The sequence below is a fragment of the Carassius auratus genome, chromosome 18, assembly GCF_003368295.1.
Source record: "Carassius auratus strain Wakin chromosome 18, ASM336829v1, whole genome shotgun sequence".
NCBI lineage: Eukaryota > Metazoa > Chordata > Actinopteri > Cypriniformes > Cyprinidae > Carassius > Carassius auratus.
The window spans coordinates 1,811,244-1,831,564 of record NC_039260.1 but is presented as its reverse complement, the minus strand read 5'-3'; the positions used below and the strand labels follow the sequence as shown (position 1 = coordinate 1,831,564).

At 33.6% G+C, this 20,321-nt stretch overlaps 1 protein-coding gene across 3 annotated transcripts in view; it reads right to left on the bottom strand.

Moving 5' to 3' along the window:
- Window positions 1-5,167: 5,167 nt before the first annotated feature.
- The window catches only part of LOC113118102 (neuroplastin-like), a 33,665-nt gene continuing 18,511 nt past the window's right edge, over window positions 5,168-20,321 (bottom strand). Inside the window, exons 5-9 of one of the 3 annotated variants that reach the window (XM_026287014.1) lie at window positions 16,088-16,224; window positions 15,281-15,554; window positions 6,494-6,503; window positions 6,317-6,408; window positions 5,168-6,225 (exon numbers count right to left, since the gene is read on the bottom strand). In XM_026287014.1, coding sequence (XP_026142799.1) covers window positions 6,348-6,408; window positions 6,494-6,503; window positions 15,281-15,554; window positions 16,088-16,224 — 482 coding nt within the window. In that variant the 3' untranslated portion in view covers window positions 5,168-6,225; window positions 6,317-6,347. Of the gene's footprint in view, window positions 6,226-6,316; window positions 6,409-6,493; window positions 6,516-10,052; window positions 10,214-15,280; window positions 15,555-16,087; window positions 16,225-20,321 lie in introns of those variants that run through there. The other 2 variants (XM_026287013.1, XM_026287015.1) reach the window with 2 other exon arrangements.

Genomic DNA, 20,321 nt, shown 5'->3' with positions numbered 1-20,321 from the left:
GTTATCTGACATTATCAAGATTATTTGTATTGACACAGTTAAACACTGGAGTTATTTGTCATATTTTATTACCATTTTCTATAACGAATAAACTGGGATAATGTGAGAAAATTTTAAGATGTTGGAACGGCTGCATTTTGGTTTGACTGTAACCAACGGTTCTCCTCACAAAACTTTCACACAATATTTGCATTTTACACACAAAACCAACCTTTAGAGTGGCTTTATCTACGCAAATTGTCATATTATTTATTTGTTATTTTTTAGAGACGACCAATTGGTGTCAGTAACCCAGAGGAAAATAACGTTAGATTTATACGAATTTAACCACTGGTTTATACACATTGTTGTTTTAAAACGTAGTTCCTCAAATGATAACAGATAAGTAATTTCAGTTAAACATAATTAAACACATTATTTAAATTTTCTTACTGAAAATATTGGATGCTGGGTGTTCTGGGTGGTTTTTAGGGTGTTGTTAAGTGGATGCCGGGTGTTCTGGAAACTTGCTTTCCTGTTCAAACAGAGTTCACCCCGAGTCCCTGTACGATTCTGTTCTAAACCAGTTTCTGATTTGTGTTTCTTTCAGGTTTTTAAATCCAGAGAAAGCGCTGGCCAGCTGGAGATGAATATTCTGGGCTCTGGTCATCTGCTAGTATCTCAACGCCAGGAACTCTTGCTAAGATTATGTGGAAAACACACAGGATCTGTCTTGTGACCAATGAAATTAATTTTTTTGGGCTGTTTATGAAATGCCGCTCTATAAGCCTTTGACGATCTTCTTCCCATCAGGCTTTAAGTGCAGGTCCCGATGAGCCCATCATAAGAGCTTGACCGTATTTCTTTTCACCCGCAGAAAGAACAGAATAATCCCCTTCCCGTCCCGCTGGGCCTGGCGTTGTCCATTTGGGATTGCCAGGCTGAGTGCTTCTGATATCTCACGACAACAAGCCTCGATCTTGGACTCGTGGACACAATAGTCATTTCACATGCGGTCACATTTCCAGCTTTCATGCAGAACAACGGAGCCAAATGTGGCCTCGTGCCCATCCAGAGCAAAGCATGGGCTGATTTTGAGAGCAAGGACCGGTATTCAGTCATGGATATGAGTTTATAATCTAAACATGTTTGTTTTATTACATAAAACAAGTTTACAGACATTTCTGTTTTCTAAACAGAAACAAAAACAGGTAACACTTTAGAATAAGGTTCCATTAGTTAATGTTAGTTAACTACTTTCGTTAACATGAACTAAGCAAGAACAATCCTTCTACAGCATTTATAAGTCTTAGTTCATGTTAATTTCAACATTTACTAATGCATTATTTAAATCAAAAGTTGTGCTTGTTAACATTAGTTAATGCACTGTGAATTACCATGAACTAACAATGAATAACTGTATTTTCAAACATTAACGAATATGAATAAATACAGTAATAAATGTATTATTCATTGTTTGTTCATGTTAATTAATACATTAACTAACATTAACTAATGGAACCTTATTCTAAAGTGTTACCACAAAAAGCTTTACATTTGAAAAAGTTACTTTCCATCAAATGAGTTTCAAAGTTTAGATCGTGTTTTTGTTCTAAACAGAGTGCAATAGTTGTTTGCTTGCATGCACAACAAACCAGAGACAATAAACAATGCCGTGCAATATTTCACAAGCAAAGATATTCATTTCAATCTTATCCTGTTTTAGCATTTTCCCACAGAGAGTAAAAATCTGTTTTTAGTTTAAAGTGTGTACTTGATGTGAGGTACAGCTCCATAGAATTACATCACTTTCTACATCAAGTGATCTTTAAGTGATTTATAATAAATCCAAGAAAATAATTCTGGTTTTGATTTTGCAGGGGAAAGTCCCCCTGTTTGTTCTTGCTTTAGAACCAGAATAAATGCTGATATAGTTCCTGGTTGCATATTGCCTGTGAGGTGAACATAACAATCACTGTAGTTGTTACTAGAGCCCCCTGCTGACACGCTTGTGTAATAGCAAAAAATACCTTGGACTCAATGTCTCAATGAAGAAAATGCTTTTATAGATGTAGAAGCATTGACTAAGCTGATATATATCTATATACACCACACCACCGACATAACATCCATGCAACCTTTCATTAATTAGTTTTAATATGAATTGATTCTTCAGTTTATGTTGGATTGGCAGCAAGTTTTTCTGAATCTGCGTTAGAAACACTGGAGGAGGTTTGCTGATGGCAGCTTCATGCTGCTCTGCTTACATGTGTGTTTTTCCTAATAAATATAATCCTATTAAATGAGGCTCTGCTGGATAATGGTGATGGTCTTGTTTTCTTGTGTGGGTTTTTTTTTCCGTAGGAGGGCTTTTCTCTCCTCAATGCACAGAGCTTCCTTAAAATCCAGCACAAATATGACAGTCTGCTGTTCAACAATACATTAAAGGTGAGAAGCAGTTCTGTGATGTTTTTTTTTAAATGTATGCATTTGATGAATGAAGTATGTTCCCATACCTTGATCTGCAGTTTATACGCTAAACAGGATATGATGCAAGCATGTTGTCCTGAAGGAGGGCTCCGCCTCTTTGTCCTTGAAAGCAATAAACAATTTTAATATGCAAATGTAAAAAAGAAATGCTTCCGAGTGACCTTCAACGTACAGTTCAAAGACAAAATCTGTGGCTTGTTAATTAAGCTAATTATCTCTTCTCCAACATGTCTTTTTGAACAATAATTCCCTGCTTTATGAATACTGATACAGAGCATCCTTTATGTGCAAATGCAATGCATAAATCATTGCAAATGTGTGTTTTTTTTAAGGTAGAATTTATTTTGGATTATTAGTCATGGCTCAACTGGCTTGGGTTTTTATCGATTAATGTTATGTTTTCATTGTTTAGAGTCAACGGAGAAGTTAATTTATCTATCGATCTGGACTCACTGTAATACATAAAAGGTATGTCAAGCTATAAACAGTTTAAACGACTTGTGCACCACATTTAATGCATGTAATGTGACATACATCAAAATATTTAGCAGGAAATAATGCAGCACAGGATTTAACTGGATGACAGAAATGGCTGGTGATTTATTGATTAATATTTTTTTTTCTTAAATTTTGGTTAGTCAGCAGAAATAATTTGTGAAGTCATACAGTTTTGATGAACAGTTATGAAAGTTAATTAATAAATTCATCATTCAGTCTATCTATAATATTTATACGAAAACAAATACACAGATATTTGTGACGTTGTGATCATATTTTGATAAAATATTGTTTCTTGTCTTTATTTTATCATGCAAATATGAAGGTTGCACAATAAGACCAGAAACATGTATTAAAAATATATAGTTTTGTTTCAGCATTCATTTCATCGAGAGGGCAGTTAATGTAACTAATAATGAATGTTAATGTGGATTTCCGTCACTAGGTGGAGCTGTTGACACACATATAATGTTGATAAATGGATGAGGAGAGAGAAATAAACCCACCCTCATCTGAACTGCTTATTTGTGAATCCGAAATGTTATCACACAGACTTGATGCTCTAAATATAGGCAGCACAAAGCACAAAGGAAAGTCTCTGTGTAAAATATAGTTAGATGCATCCGGATGAGAAAGATTGCCAGGGATGAGGAGGACATTCAATTAGTAATGAGGGTATTGATCGGCTGCGGAGGCCCTCTGTGTGAATCCTGACACTATAATGATCGGATCTATTTCGGTTTTCACTTCAGGCTCCTGAAGATGCACCACAAGTGGCCCCTGCCATCGTCACGTGGCCGCTGTCAATCAAAAACCTTTCTCAGGTACCACTGGATCTGCATTGAGTCACTGCATGAGATGCTGTAGTCAGTGATATTTTAATTTGACCTCTGAGATGTCATCCGTGAAGTGCACACTGACTTTTCATGCGCATTATGAGCTCTTCCTCTTCAGTACTTCCTGGGTTAGTGTGAGCTGTCCTTGCTGAAGGCGTGTCATCAGTGCACGCTGCCCCCTGGAGGCCTGGAGGTACTACTGCGCGTCCGCCTGCTCCATTCTGGTTTTCTGCTTTGGTGGAGAAAGTCGAGAAGAAGATGAAAGAGCTGATGCAAGAATGAAGTTTAGTTTTAAAACTAAAATAAAACTAAAATCTTTTTGTTTTTAATTGCAACGAAAGCTGAAAAATAGAAATATCACTAAAATATTGAAAAAATGATTTCAATCAATTATAATTAAAAAAGCTGGAGTGCAAATTACTAGAAATGTTATTGAAATTTAAATTAAGGATTTGGTTAATTGCAAGAAAAGCTTAAAGATAGAAATATCAGAAAAATCTTTGAAAAATTATTTAAACTAATTGTAAAAAAAAAAATGTTTGTGCAAATTGCTTGAAATGTTACTGAAATTGAAATAAATTATAAGTATTAGATGAAAAACAAAGTACTAAAATAGAAATACTGCTTTAGTGAGCAACTTTATTAAAACTTTCTTAATTGCAATAAACCTGAAATAAAATATAAGTATTATATGTGAAATTTTAATTCAACTAAAACTATTATAAAATTAACTGAAATAATACATAAATATTTAAAACTTAAAAAATCTTAAAAATAGAAATGCTACTTGGCAGCTAACTGAAAATAAGCTGAATAGTAAAAAATACTAAAACTAAAACTGTTATAAATAATTTCATTAACTGCAATAAAATGGAAATAAAATATACATTTCAGATGAAAAACTTAACATAAAAAAAATAAAAAAAATAAATAGAAATGTTACCTTGACAATTAAATGAAATAAAACAAGTTTAAGTATTTAATATAAAACAATTAATAATTTCATTAACTGAAATTATATCTAAATATAAGCAGAAACTGAAATAAATAGCTTCTCTAAAATTATTAAACTAAAATAAAAAAATTAAAGTTAAATAAAAATAAATAAAAGTGCATAACAAAATGACTAAAACTGAAGCTAAAATGTAAATTATTAATATATAAACTATATAAAACTAAAATTCTGTTACACCTTTAATAAGCTCCGCCTCCATTGGTTATTAAGACAGGCTGTACAGAACGCCCATAAAAACAAGTAAAAGTATTATTTTTTTGTAAAATGTGCTCAAGTCAGCAAGGCAGATGTTTGATAATAGATAATGTGATTTATAGCACATTTCTACAGAATCACACAGAAACACTGACATATTTTGGAAGCTTTATTCTGAAAAAGGAAACAATTGGATTCACATAGTTTGTAATGGCTTTAGCTCCACCCACTTCCTCCCGTGAATGTTGGTCCATTGTCATGATGACACACACTGTATTGACCAGGCGTTGTCATGCATCTACAGCAGTGCATTTCAAATGCGAAGCACCCTTATCTCTGAACTGTCCCGTTAAAGCTTTTAATTCTCTGAAATCAATCGAACCCGCCCTGCCTTACAATTGTCAGTAGGTCTATATGAATACATATTGCATAGGATTATAGCCATGCTGTACAAGAATCATCTTTTCTCTAAAAAGAAACGGGACATTTACAAAAAAAAAAAAAAAAAAAAGATATATTATTTTCCTTTTTACAGATGCTATCGTAATATTCGAACACTTACAGCACCACATGTACAAGACGTCTAAATAACTCTAGAAAATAAATGTTACATTTTTCATTTAATACAATATCAGCTTTAAGATTAAATACTGTTCTGCCACTCACAAACAAACGTTCTTGCATTCTAGTTTAAGACAAAACACCTCCTTTTAGTATTGTTTTATTGGATGATAAACTGTACAAAGATTTCTTACTTTTTTATACATTTAAATTTCTTTAAAAACACACACACACACACACTCTGATATACTCTCTCTCTCTCTCTCTCACACACACACACACACTGGCTATTCATTTGGATGCAACGCCACTTAAAGTAACAATAGAAAAACGATATCTGAATCTTATTTGATTATGTTATTGCATGCATTCGAGACGACACGTAGATATGAAAAAGAATTAGTGCAGCAGGAGGGCATGATAACAGAACGGAATGCAACGTTAACAGCACATGTAGTAAAATCGTCTTCATCATCATCTTCAGCGTCCACATTCACACACATCTTGAGCCTGAATAAGGCAAACGTAAGACAGTCTTTATTGTTCGTTTCTGCCAGTGTGATGCTGTCGTTATTGTTGTTTTCTTCTCCGCGTGAGGCAGGAGTGGATCCTCTCCTCGGATATGTATGGTCAGGATATGCAGTTGGTCATCTGGAAACAGGGGAAGGGGAAGCATTTAGTCGACTAAAGGGAACGTTCGCATGCGGTTTTGTAACTCCAGACTGAATCATGAATCGTAAACCTTCAGCTTTCTTCTACGTCGGTCCGTGGGCTCAGTTGGCGTTGCGCTGTCGCACGTTTTTGTCTTTGTGGTTGTTCGTGGAGTTCGTTTTTCTGCGTGACAGATGTGTACGGTTAAACACTTTATGTCACTTTTAATCACTTTTTTATTTATGGTGTTCATGTATTATGTTCTTACATTGGTGCAGCTGGTTCATCATCTTCATCAGGTCGACATGCAGGTGAAGAACATGCAAGAAGAAAAGACATTAATCAATCACACTTTCTTATTACACTGTACGTTTTCGGTTTCAGAAAATGAGATGATAAACATGATTGTTATAGAGTTATTTCACATTAAATGGTCAGCGTTAAATGCAACAGCAGCCAATTTTTTTTTTTGATTATCCACTAATATTACAAAAATAATAATAATAATAATAATAATAAAAAAACATGATCTCCACTGAGGACATTATATGGGTTTGTAACATCATCGCTAATGTCTGTGAATTTTAAAATGTCAATTTCTTGGTAAGCCATGGACATTTCTTTAAATAATGTTATGTTCAGCTATAAATAAAAAAAATAATGATATAATATAAAAAATAAAATATCTATTTTTGTATTGGCTACTAACTAAAATAGACTACAATTACTAAAACCATATTAAAATAATTAATCGAATAAATCTGGAATATAATCTAAACATTAGATGATTTTTTTTTAAATAATATATATATATATATATATATATATATATATATATATATATATATATATATATATATATATATATATATTTTTTTTTTTTTTTAAATGTGAATGGTGAATTAAAATAATAAATTGAAATAAAGCTGAAATAAAATTATTTGATATCAGATGAATATTTAAAATGGAAATGTCTTGGAACTAACTGAATAAATTAATTAGTTTGTTTAATAAAATTACGAATTAATTATTTTGTTAATTGAAATAAATCCGAAATAAAATATAAAGCATTACTTGAAAAACGTAAAAAAAAAAAAAAAGTTAATAAAATGGAAATGTTGCCTTCGTGACTTACGGACAAAGTTGCATTATTTAAAAAATATTAGATGACTAAATTAATACACATATATTAATACTTAGATATTAGATTAATAACTTAATGTTAAAAAATAGAAATGTTGAATATATATATGAAATAAAACATATAATAATACTTATCCAGCTATTATGAAAAACTGGAAAAGACATGTAAATCAACTGGTGTGTTGAGTGCATATATCTGCTCTGCAGATGAACTGGAGCGTGTTATCGCTGATGCAGGAAGGTTATTTGAGTTAGAGGTCACTGTGTCTCTCCACAGACAGATTAGATGGGTGGTTCTGGTTAGTGTATGTGTGTCAGGACAGCACATGCGTCCACATTCAGCAGCATTCACATCGCTGGACACAAGCAGGTTATGATTCTCACACACAACCTCACTCTTCACTCGGATCAAGTGTTTCCCCCTCACTGTTTACATCTAACATACAAAACTAATGTCTCTGTGCAGATCTACAAGCTCCAGTGTAAAGCGCTTCATTTCAAGTGTCCAGTTTTATACTGAGATCGGAGGATGTAATGCGGCCATTTCTAGTAACTCATAATGTTGAGCAGAATTTAACTTGAGCGATACAATGGATTCTTTTCAAACTAGTTCCCATCGTTATTAACATCATAAATCAAAAGTTTTGTATAATTTCATTTTGTTTTACATCTTATGTACATTTACAACACTATACTTCGTGTAGTATTACCTTACTATTAAATTGCAGCTTCTAATACAACAGCAAATTTGACATCTTTCTCTCTTCTGATCAATGTAGTCAATCTCTCCATATTTTATTTCCTTTTTTGGAAAGTCATAGAAATATTACTGTGGCTGGCAAACTAATTTTTCACATTAAATAAATAAAAATACAAGATTTCCAAAACAGCTAAAACTGCTTACAGCACATTTAATTTTACATTGCAATTTTAATTCTTGCTCATGATTTAATGCATAATATACAGCTGCTTTGCATTATTATATTATATTATATTATATTATATTATATTATATTATATTATATTATATTATATTATATTATATTATATTATATTATATTATATTATATTATACTGTGATTTACAATCATTATTTCACATTTCATTTAAAATAAAAAAATAAATAAAATGCAATGATTGCAAAACATTGCATTTTTCATTACAATTTCAGGTAATTCCAATCACTGCTAAACATTCATCTTGTTCATGATATAATGCATTATATACAGCTGTTTTCCATTGTATTAAATTATATTATTTGCTAATAATATATCTAATTTGTGGATCAGATTTTCAAAAACTATGGCCATTATTGTGTAGCCTGCTATTAACGTTGATTATTCGATCACCGTCAGTGTGTGAACAAACGTTCATGATGCAGTAATTCACTTTGCCTCGTGTCAGTATATCTGCGCACAGAGGTGTACGCCGCTGTGGGAAATATGAAATCCTGGCACGAGGATTTCAGCTGTAACGTGCGTCATCGCATTATGTCCTCATCTCTGATTCTTATGATAAGACTGTGGGCAGATATAATCTACCTTAATCTAGTGCAGCCTCCCATCACTCCCTCTCCTGGGGACAAATCCTCCCCAAACCACAAAACAGAACACGGCGTTCATGCACGCCAACTTTCTCTCCTTACTGCATGTTTTGCATGCGGTCTTGCTGTGAGATAGTGTCTGTAGAGGTCTTTCAGACAATCATCCAGAGTTAAACAAACAGCGCTGTAATTGATGCTTAAAAATGAAGCAATTATCTGTTTTTCTAACTACGTTACTCTGATTCTCATTTTATTCATAAGGCAGGTGTGTCTCATGACAGCTTTGATTAAATGAACAGAAGTAACCATGTCATGTGATGAATTACTATAAAGATGCAAGCCATATTTCACTGCAAAATAATCTCTCTCTCTCTCTAAATATATTGCATACATATTATTTAATATATAAATATATACAGTATAATGAAAATATAATAATTATGTATATGTAATTAAATATATTTATTTTATATAAAAAATATATTTTATAAAATAAAAATAAATATGTACAAATCTTAATTAAACTTGTATTATATATAATTAGAACTGTGTTAAATATTAAATCATATTTAAATATAAAATGTTTTTTTTTACAGCTAACTACACGTACTCTCCAATTATCATTACTGCAATGCAATGCACATATAAATAAAATAACTAAAAATAAAAACGAATTCTTATTACAGTAATATAAAAAAATGTAATATTTATAGATTGTAAATATTATTACAATTGTTAATTATCCAAATGTCACTGTGGTATATGTTGTTGTACTACTATTTCATGATTTAAAAAAAAAACCCCGGTTACATTAACTTTCTATTTTAATACAATAAGGGAGATGAAAAATAATAATAATTAAGAAAAAAAAAAAAAAAAAAAAAAATATATATATATATATATATATATATATATATATATATATATATATATATATATATATATATATATATATATATATATATCCAATTCTTTTAATATAAAGTTGAAATATGTCAAAAAAAAATGTTTTGTTGAGAGTCATCCATTGACTATATTTTAGAAGCTAAAAAAAAAAAAAAATAATTAATTTACCTAACTAATTTTATTTTATTAAATAATTAACCTTGATGAATGAAATACTAAAAATAAATATTTTAAATGTTGACAATGAATACTGCTGATGACTCATCATGACACATCTCATCATTCACAACAGCTTTTTAATATCTTTTGCTAATTAGATAAGCACGCGTTGACATCCCAGCCTGAATGAGGAGACAAAGAGAAGCAGACATTTCTCAAGACATGCAAGCTCTCAAACTTACCAACCAGAAAGAATACGGAGCCACATGGAAGAGGAAGAAAAAACAAAGTGTCACCTGTGATTTACTTGAAGCCATTATATTGAGAAGAAGAAAAGACTCAGTTGTGACTTTCGGGGAGGGACTCGCAATGGTTAAAAACTTTCATTCAGTTCGATTGAGCTCCTGAGTTATTCACTAACTCCCCTGAGTGTATATTTTAATATGAACACACAAACTCTGTTTGTTTCCAGCTGAAACGGTCCCTCACCTGAACAAACCCTGTGTTCATCAGCACAAAAACTACACGTCAACATAAAACAACATACATGACCGTTCCTCGTCAGTATCTCAACAAAACAGACTTTCAAATCTATAATTATTTGCTGTTACCACCGTAACCTTTCATACTTGAACCAGCCCAAACAATTAGGGCTGCATGATAAATTGCATTCTCAATTTTTGCTTCTGTTTATTGAGCATAATCCGCGACATTCACCTGCTGGTTATTTATCCTGAAAACATTTCATTTTGGCTTTATCTGGCAACAAGCCTCCACCCGCTTTTATGTTTGCGGTTGCCAGATGTCAAGAGTTTAAATCCCCCCAACCAAAGCTTTCCTGCACAATGTTTTACTTGATCTTCCCAACCTGGCCTACACATGCTCTCTCTGCACTGAGAAAGAAGAAGAAGAAAAAAAAAAGGTATGATCTAAATATACCAGCAAACATGCAGGTTGGAGTTTAGCGATATGTGATATTTTGCTCAAATGCCAGTGTTTTTATTTCACACGTTCGTTTGCTGCGACTAGATCTGAAATAAAGATAAACTGAAATAAATCTGAACATGAATCTTGACTATAATATTAGAAATTGTGGTTGCTGGAAAAAAAAAATCCATGCAACTTCAGTGTCACAATGCAAATTAATTTTTGTTGTTGCTTTGATAAAAAAAGTAACAAAATGTATTAATATTAGGAAATTTAGAGGTTTAGCTTTTGAAATTAGTTAAAACTTGTGGAGTGTGTTTATTTATAGAATTATAATACACAAGGAAACTAGATGAGGTCAAATAATCCATGCAAGTTTATGTTTTCTTGATTTGTGCTTCTGTATATAATGACAATAACTGTGCTAAATAATCATGATTACCAGTTTAACTATTTTCATGCAGCCCTATATTTTACTGTAAAGCGAGTAATTATTTTGATGAAGGATCAAGACAACAGAAAAACATGCAAACATGAATCGCTTATAAAAGTGGGAATGTTTATAGGGAAAGGAAACATTTCGTCTTGACTTTAATAGGATATTTATTTTATTCTTCCAGTTTGTGTATGTGAAAAACCCAATGCATGCCATGCTATTTACTGCTAGACATGTAAACAAACACTTACTGGGTGGATGTTGGATCTGATGAAGACACTAAATAAGACAGATGTGTGTTTAGTTCTAGCTGGAGTTAAGCTGAGTGCAATAAAAGCAGCTCAGTTTTACCGAGATTGTAAGTCATGTGTTGTCAGTCACTCACAGCACATTGTAAAGGGTAGCGTCTGACCACCCCTGGCTCTGAGATACCCTTCTGTGGTTCTGCAAAGGTCAAATTAGCATGGAGCTATGCCTGACTGCATCCCTTTAGAGACTGTCACACTCACAGCCACGATATGTTCAGAGCCGAGCTGGCTTAGACCGACCGACTCTGCATCCACACTCTTAAAGAGGTCATCGGATGCCCATTTTCCACAAGTTGATATGATTCCTTAGGGTCTTAAAGAAAAGTCTATAACATACTTTGGTTAAAATTTCTAAATGGTAGTGTAAAAAACTAAATTTTGGTAGTGTAAAAAACTAAATTTTTACCTGCAGAAATCAACCTGTTTTTTGCATGTTGCTTTAAATGCTAATGAGCTCTGGTGGCCCCGCCCCTCTCTTCTGTGGGGTGACGAACTGTGCTCTGAGAGACTGTGTACTTTAGCCACGAAACTGGCTAACTAGCACGCTATTAGGAACAACGATTGCAAAGATTAATAAAAAAACTCACTTCGGACGTAAGTGAAGTTGGATCAGGAATGGTTCGCGCGAACATAAACACATTTAGGTAGATCGGGAGCGCATTCCCTTCACAAACAAAAGTAATCCACTGCATCTTCAGCGCCTTTAGATGTTGGGAGTAAATGAAAACTTTTATGATCATTATTACATCCAATAACAGAACACCTCAATAGCTATGGAGCGCTATAGAGATTATTGGCACTGAAGAACCTTTAATATTCATGAAACCCTTTCATTGAACAAATGGTTCTTTATAGTAGAAAATAGTTTTTTAGGATTATTTAGATATTCTTTACACAAATTTCTTTCTTTAAAGGAATAGTTCACCAAAAAAAAAAAAAAAAATATTTGCTGAAAATTTACTTTTTATCCAAGATTTAGATTAGTTTTTTTTTTTTCATTAGATTTGGAAAAATGTAGCGCTGCATCACTTGCTCACCAATTCCGAATGGGTGCCGTCAGAATTTTAGTCCAAACAGTTGATAAAAACAACCCAATTATCCACAAGTAATTCAAATCATTCCAGTCCATCAGTTAATGTTTGGAGAAGACAAAAGCTGTGTGTTTGTAAGAAACAAATCCATCATGAAAGCGTTTTTAACTTAAACCATCACTTCTGTTTAAATACGAGTCCATAATCCATATTAATGACTGAAAAAGTAGCTTCATCTAAAACTAGAGAGAAAAATGCACAGATCAAGCACCGTTTACAAACCAAAACAGCTGTATACAAATATATGGGTGGATTTTGAAGGAGTGGAGTGGTGTGGATTACTTCTGGATTATCTTGAAGTTTTTATCAGCTGTTTGGACTCTCATTCTGACGGCACCCATTCACTCCAGAGGATCCATTGCTGAGCAAGTGATGCAATGCTACATTTCTACACATCTGACAAACAAACAAAAACAAACAATCTACATCTTGGAGAACATGAGGTTCAGGACATTTTCTACTCACTGAAAGGTTCTTTTGGGAACCAAAAATAGTTCTTCAATCGCATCGCTACAAAAAAAAAAAAAAAAAAAAAAAAAAAAAAAAAAACTTTTTGGAAACTATATTTTTAAAAGTGCAAAGTGTGACATATTAATTTAAAACAAAAAGAAACAGCCTTGCTTCCAAAACTCTTGTGATAACCGGACAATATTACCATCTCTGTTTTTCTTACTGAGACGAGAGACTCTTGTGCAGCTGATGACTGAATCAATTATTCATTAACTTTAAGAGCGCACAAATGTGAGGAGCTCCAGTGCTCTGATTTGTCTTTCTAGTGGATGATCTGGTCTCAGATTAAAACGTGGTCAAGCATAGAGGTCAGTATTTCCCAGTGGCTCTCCTCTGACTCAACACTCATGAATATTCACTTGCACAACTACGCTAAGAGCCCCATCCGTAAATGACCCACTAACAACCTGCTTCAGAATATATTATTGATTGTGGCTTCAATGTTCAAACCAGCCTATATGGATTATTCTAGTTTCTTCTGTTTGTGTGGTACATCAGGGCTGCACAATTATCTGAATATATAAGAACTGCAGTTACTGCTAATGCAATTAAGTCACCAGTTGTTTTGATGACAGCAGTCAGTATTTATGTCTACTTCAAATGCATCCAGATTTTCTATTTGCATCATGTTTTTGGCAGCGATTGAACTCCATAATCAATCCCAGACTGCTCTGTTGAGAACATGAATGAAATGGCCAATCAGAGTCGACAGGCCTATTTGTGTAAGTGTTTATTTAAATGGATGTTTTAATGTTTTAATTTCAATTGTGACTGTCACGTGAAATAAATGCTGAGGCAACATCATTTGAAACATCAGGAGGAATTTAACAATTACTGTTCTGATTCTAATTCCATTATTGATTCTTTCGAGAAAGTAATTTTTTAAACATTTCAGACATGCAACAGTCCTGAAACTTGGAAATTTGTTGCATTTTTTCATTTAGGGTTGCATTGTGAAGGTTTTTGATTAAATGCTTGAAATAAGGTCTATGTTTAACACAAAATTAGCATTTTATGCTATAAAATGCATGAGTAATATCATTTGTAAGCTTTTATGTTTCTTGAAAAAGGTGACAACTTATAAGATTCCAGATGGTCCTACAAAAGTTGTAGGGGACATTAAAATTCATCACTTTCCACTTGTCGATTCTAAATATAGATTAAAAGTAATGGTGTAGTTATTTTATAGCCTATGTTTAACTTTTTATTCACACTTCAGTTGCGAAGATTATCATGATCATAAATCATAAATTCATAAATTTTTATGCAATAATACAGAAGCCAAAGTAAAAATCCTATTGGCTTTTTGTTTCAAAAACAAGTAATTCCTGCTGCACTTTATTCCTTCTGCATCTCAAGTCTGTTCTGCATGTATATAAAAGATTTCATGCAGCTGCCTCTCACAAAATAAGTGCTTTATGCCACTATTATCAAGTAAAATCAGCAATCATAATCGTATCATAATTATGCACCCCTACATTTCTAAAATAATTCACTTAATTTTCTGATCTACTGCCCAAACAATGGCACTTCAGGATGATATTATATGTGTCCCTGGAGCACTAAAGCAGTCTGAAGTCTCTGGGGTGTATTTGTAGCAATTGCCAAAAAAAGAAATTGTATGGGTCAAAATTATACATTTTTCTTTTATGCCAAAAATCATTAGGATATTAAGTAAAGATCATGTTCCTTGAAGATATTTGGTAAATTTCCTACTGTTAATATATCAAAACTAAATTTTTGATCAGTAATATGCATTGCTAAGAACTGCATTTGGACGACTTCAAAGGCAATTTTCTCAATATTTAGATTTTTTCGCACCTTCAGATTTGAAAATAGTTGTATCTCGACCGAATATTGTTCTATCCTAACAAACCATACATCAATGGAAAGCTTATTTATTTCGGTTCAGATGACGTATATATCTCAATTACGGAAAATGTGCACTTAAGACTGGTTTTGTGCTCCAGGATCACATATATCACAAAACAAGACCTTTTGCAAATTTTCTTAAAAGCAGAGCGCTACTTACCATCTGGAACCTCGTCTGGCCTCTTGCGCTTCTCGTAAACCACAATGATGACCACGAGGATGATGATCTCGGCCAGGACGCCCAGGAAAGGCCACAGCGGGGCGAGGTGACTCCGCACCCGCAGGATGGTCATGGACTCTCTGGAGCCGATGATGTTCGAGGCATTGCAGACGTACTCGCCCGGGTCTGTGCGGATGTCCAGACTGATGATACTCAGTTCTGTGAAGTTGTCTTTGTTGATGATGAAGAAGCGGCCGGTGCTGTTATCAATGTCCTGTTACGAGAAAAAAAATCAACTTATCTTCTGTCTATGAAATTAATTTCAATGAGATTCCAATGAGGGAGAGTAAAGGATGGCACAATTTGTATTTTTGGGTAAACTACTCCGTTTACGGTTAATAATGTTAAAGGTTAATATTTTTATTTAGCATGGATGCAAAAATGTTACAAAAGATTTTCATTTTAAATAAATGCTGTTCCTTTGAACGTTCTATTCATCAAAGAATCCCCAAAAAATTAAAAATGTGTCGTACTTTACACAAAAATATGAAGCAGCACACGGTTTTCAACATTGATAATAATCAGAAATGTTTCTTGAGCATTAAATCAGAATATTAAAATGATTTCTGGAGGATCATGTGATACTGAAGACTGGAGATGCTGAAAAGTTAGTGCTCCATCACCGGAATAAATTACATTTTATATCATATTCACAAAGAAAACACTTATTGTAAATTGTATTAAAATTTCACAATTTTACTGTATGTTTCATTAAATAATTATAGCCGAATATGGATATATACGTACAATGTAAGATCCCCGTCCAACTTTCTTGCGCCACAACCACATAGGATGTGGGTATCCCACTGATTTGCAGTACAGCGTTGCATTTTCACCTTCTTTTTTGTTCTCGCTTCGTTTGTGGCCGAGGATTTCCGGAGCAGCTGGGCAGAGATAGAAGAGTTTACCTGTAATGATGCTTTTTACACTCCGTGTCTTTCATAAAATTTGCTGCCAAGAATATATTATCAGGGCAATGTGTAGTGTTCGGTGTCGTGCTTTAGGACACAATGTTGTTGAATCTCTCCTTATGCTACCTGAACCAGCACCAGTTCATGATCGAACCGTGCATTGAGACATAAAGTCGGTGGAATCAAAACTGAATGCCTTTAATGATGCTTTCTAACAAATACAATATCTCCTTTTGAAACAGGAAGTTGGGACATGACGAATCAAAGGGTTGATTAAATAACAATTTAATATCATAACACTAGTCAACTCATGTCAGGGTCAAAGGGCGGGACATTCACATTCAAGACGGCATCTGATTGGACAATGATTTGCATTCGCTTGAGAGTAATCAGTGTTTTTGGTCTTTTTCTGTAAAGCTCACTTAATTTTAATGCATACAGAAAACAAGATTTTGCATTGTTCTCAATTTAAGAATGTTTAGATTTTTGAAAAACATAACCAAAATAACTGAAAATTCTAAATTGCATAAAAATAAAAAGTCTTCTTTTCATAACTATTAAAAAGAATTGAGATAAAATATGGGGTCAGGAAAAAAATATATACTCAAAAGGGGAAATAAGTTTATTTTCTGACCCCTCTGGCTGATTTATAATTTTTTTCCTGTTCCTGTTCAATTTTACATCTCAGATAAATGTATCTTGATTTGAGAGTGTTTAGACATTTGCACGGGAAAACATGACACAAGTACTGAGCAGGAACAGAAGCCCAAAAAAACTCATATTTTGATTTCACAGCGTTCTGGATGTGAAATAAAGTACATTTGAGTCGTTCTTGCATAACAGTGTATCCCAACACCACAAATGATTGACATAACGAGATAGCGCAGACTTAATTAAAAGCAGCCCCCCCGCAGGCGCAGTAATTCAGGCTTCCCCTCTGTGATGTGCTGAGTCACCATCATTCCCCTTCACTGGATAATACACAGCTCAATGTCACAAACCCCGCGGCCTAATATTCCCCGGAATTAAGAAATACTGCATATCGTAAATACACCCCTCCGCCTCGCTCGTTTTCACACGCTGCACCTTCTGCAGCCGTCGCTAATCTCCGAAATTGCCGTAATTCCCTCCGTGCAATTAAGCAGGATGAAACGAATCTCGGAGCGTGAGCGTGTAGGATGGAGAAGGCGTGGATTGGAACTTGGCTGACATCATCAGCTCTAATTATGGTGTGCACGTGCCTCCTGAGGATAGCGTGTGTGTGTGTGTGTGTGTGTGTGTGTCACGGGCAGAAAAGCGATGGGGAGCTTAGCTCGGCATTATCCTCACTCACAGTGTCTCTGAGACACAATAAATCATCCTCCTTTCAATCACAACATCTTTTATTATACTGTAATGCATGTGTATGTATAACTGTATATAATGTACAACTGAATAATTTCCATATATACAAATTATGCAAACATGAAATATAGCAAATTTTTGATAATTAGTTTTCTTGTGGTGAAACATGATCCGAAATGAGACATTACATTACATTTGGAGAAGCGACAGCGAGCTCAGCATTATCTCCTCTCTCACAGCCGTTTGTGAATCGCCTGGCACGCTTTCAAATCCTGATCGCCAGCGGAAATGTGTGATCAATGCCGGGTAGAGATGGGTAACGGTGTCGGAATACCGATAGCTCCTCTACGCTGCTATTTGTAGGGCTTCTCGTTTGCCATGAAAGGAAGGAGCTTGTGTAACCCAAACCCAATGCAATTTGCGACAGATGGACTATATACAGCACAATCGAGACAGGAATTCATGCAGGGCCGATGTATGGAGTAAAACTGACTCATGCGCACGACAGATGGCGCACCGACATCCTTCACTGATAATGCCTTACTAAATATAAACATACGTGAAGGTACAGGCCGGGGGTTTACTGCACCTGACGTGATTTCATTTGATTATGGAGTGATCTGTGATTACTGTGCACAAACATCACAGTATATCGCTGCTTAAAAGGACCTGGGAGTGCAGAGCTTGAAACATGCACAGGGCAGATTATGATAGTGGAGAGAAAACTCCTGCCATTAGAAACACTGGGAGTGAATCCAGAGCCTTAATCCCAACCCAACCCTTCACGCAAACCTCCATCTGTTGCCTCAGAGTGAAAAAACAGAGAGAGAGAGAGACAGAGAGAGACAGAGAGAGAGAGAGAGAGAGAGACAGAGAGGGGTGAACAGACAGACTGCATGATGGGCCACATTCAACCTGAACGACTCTCAAAGGACGGCAGAACCTCATATTCATCTGATATCCAAGACGGGATATTTTTGTCTCATGTCACTGGGCCTCAGGACTCTTTTTTTTTAGCATTCGGGTGAATCTCAGATCACGTGCAGGTCATATTGCAGCACAAAATTAAAGAAACCAAAAACATATTTTGCTTTAAGAAAATTAACCCTACTTTTTTAGGATCATTACTTTTCTTTCATGACTATTAAACACATTTAAATTTGAATCTGAATAGTTTCTTTGTGTAAATTCTATATTAAAATTGTATTTATAAAAAAATCTTAATGCAGGAAATCTCTTATTAGTTTCAAAGAAAAAAAATCACAAACTTCATATTATATATAATAAATCCTAATCATAATATAGATAATAATAATAATAAATATATAAATTATATATATATATATATATATATATATATATATATATATATATATATATATATATATATATATATAAAGAGAAATATATAAGACATAAAGATAGATATATTATTAGTATATTATATTGATATTTGATTGTAAAAAAACTGTATTACAGTAATATATTTTTTTTTTTACTGAAAATGTATTACTGTTAATGAGAATCACATTTGAGACACTGGAAAAACAAATACATTTTTTAAAAGTCCTAATAATAGGCGCAATTCTCTTAAAAAAAAAACAGATATTTCAAAATATATTTTCTAAGAATGTAATTGCTAATATAAATATGCTCACTGTAGATACCGTTAATGCAGGAAAATCTCATTCATATTAGTGTCATAAAGAAAAAAAAAATATTTAAATTGTATAAAAATTGTATGTAACTATAGTATTTGATGTACTCTATTAAAGTAAAGAAAATCAAATGAGAATACAAATACTTTCAATAGTCCTAAAACATTTGTCATTTAATTTTTATAAAATAAACAAATATAAATTAATAAACATTTAATTGTTTATTTAAATAAATTAATTAATAATAAAAAATTATAAAACAAATAATAATTAAAAAAGTCATTTGTTAATTGTGACCTGGTCATGTTTTCATTTGCTCCTTTTTCTGTCTTTGAGAAATACTAAAAGACATTAAAAAAGTATTCAACCACAATATTATACAGCACTGAAACTTGCTCATTGATTCCTGAATTATGAATGAACTTATAAAGCATATTGTGGCTCCAGTTGTGCATGTACAGAGACAGAAACAGGACATGAACCGTACATCAGGATGGAGGCTGTGCTTCCTCATCGTGTGTTTCTAGCAGCAGAACGGAGCTTGTGGCACATGGAGCTGAATGCTGTCATCTCACAGACTCGGGGCAGAAAAGACCGGCCAAAGCGGACAGCGACATCAGCGCGTTACATAACCAGGCATCGCTTAAAGAAAGCCTTGACAAAACGGTCCGGGCATGCTCAGTGCATCTGACGGCCGTGTCAAAACAAATTGGCTTAACTGTGAGGAACACGCAGGCAAGCTCAGACTGTGTCGGGTCTCAGGGGTCTGTGAGATCACCATCCACTTTATATACATACAAACATTATTTGTGTCATCTGTAGCTCCCACTGTCCAGAAAACAAGCTAATAACCTTAAAATGAGTCAAGGACATGCCTCGATCATATTTGACCACAAAATATAAATAAAAACATTATTTTTAATATGCAAAAATTACAACAATAACTACGAAACAATATTATATTTATTTGTCATGTGCTAATTTATGCTGATTTCAATGAAAAATAAAAATATGTACGAATTATTCTATTAAAATATTAAAGTCATGGTATTAGAGTGTTTTTTGTTT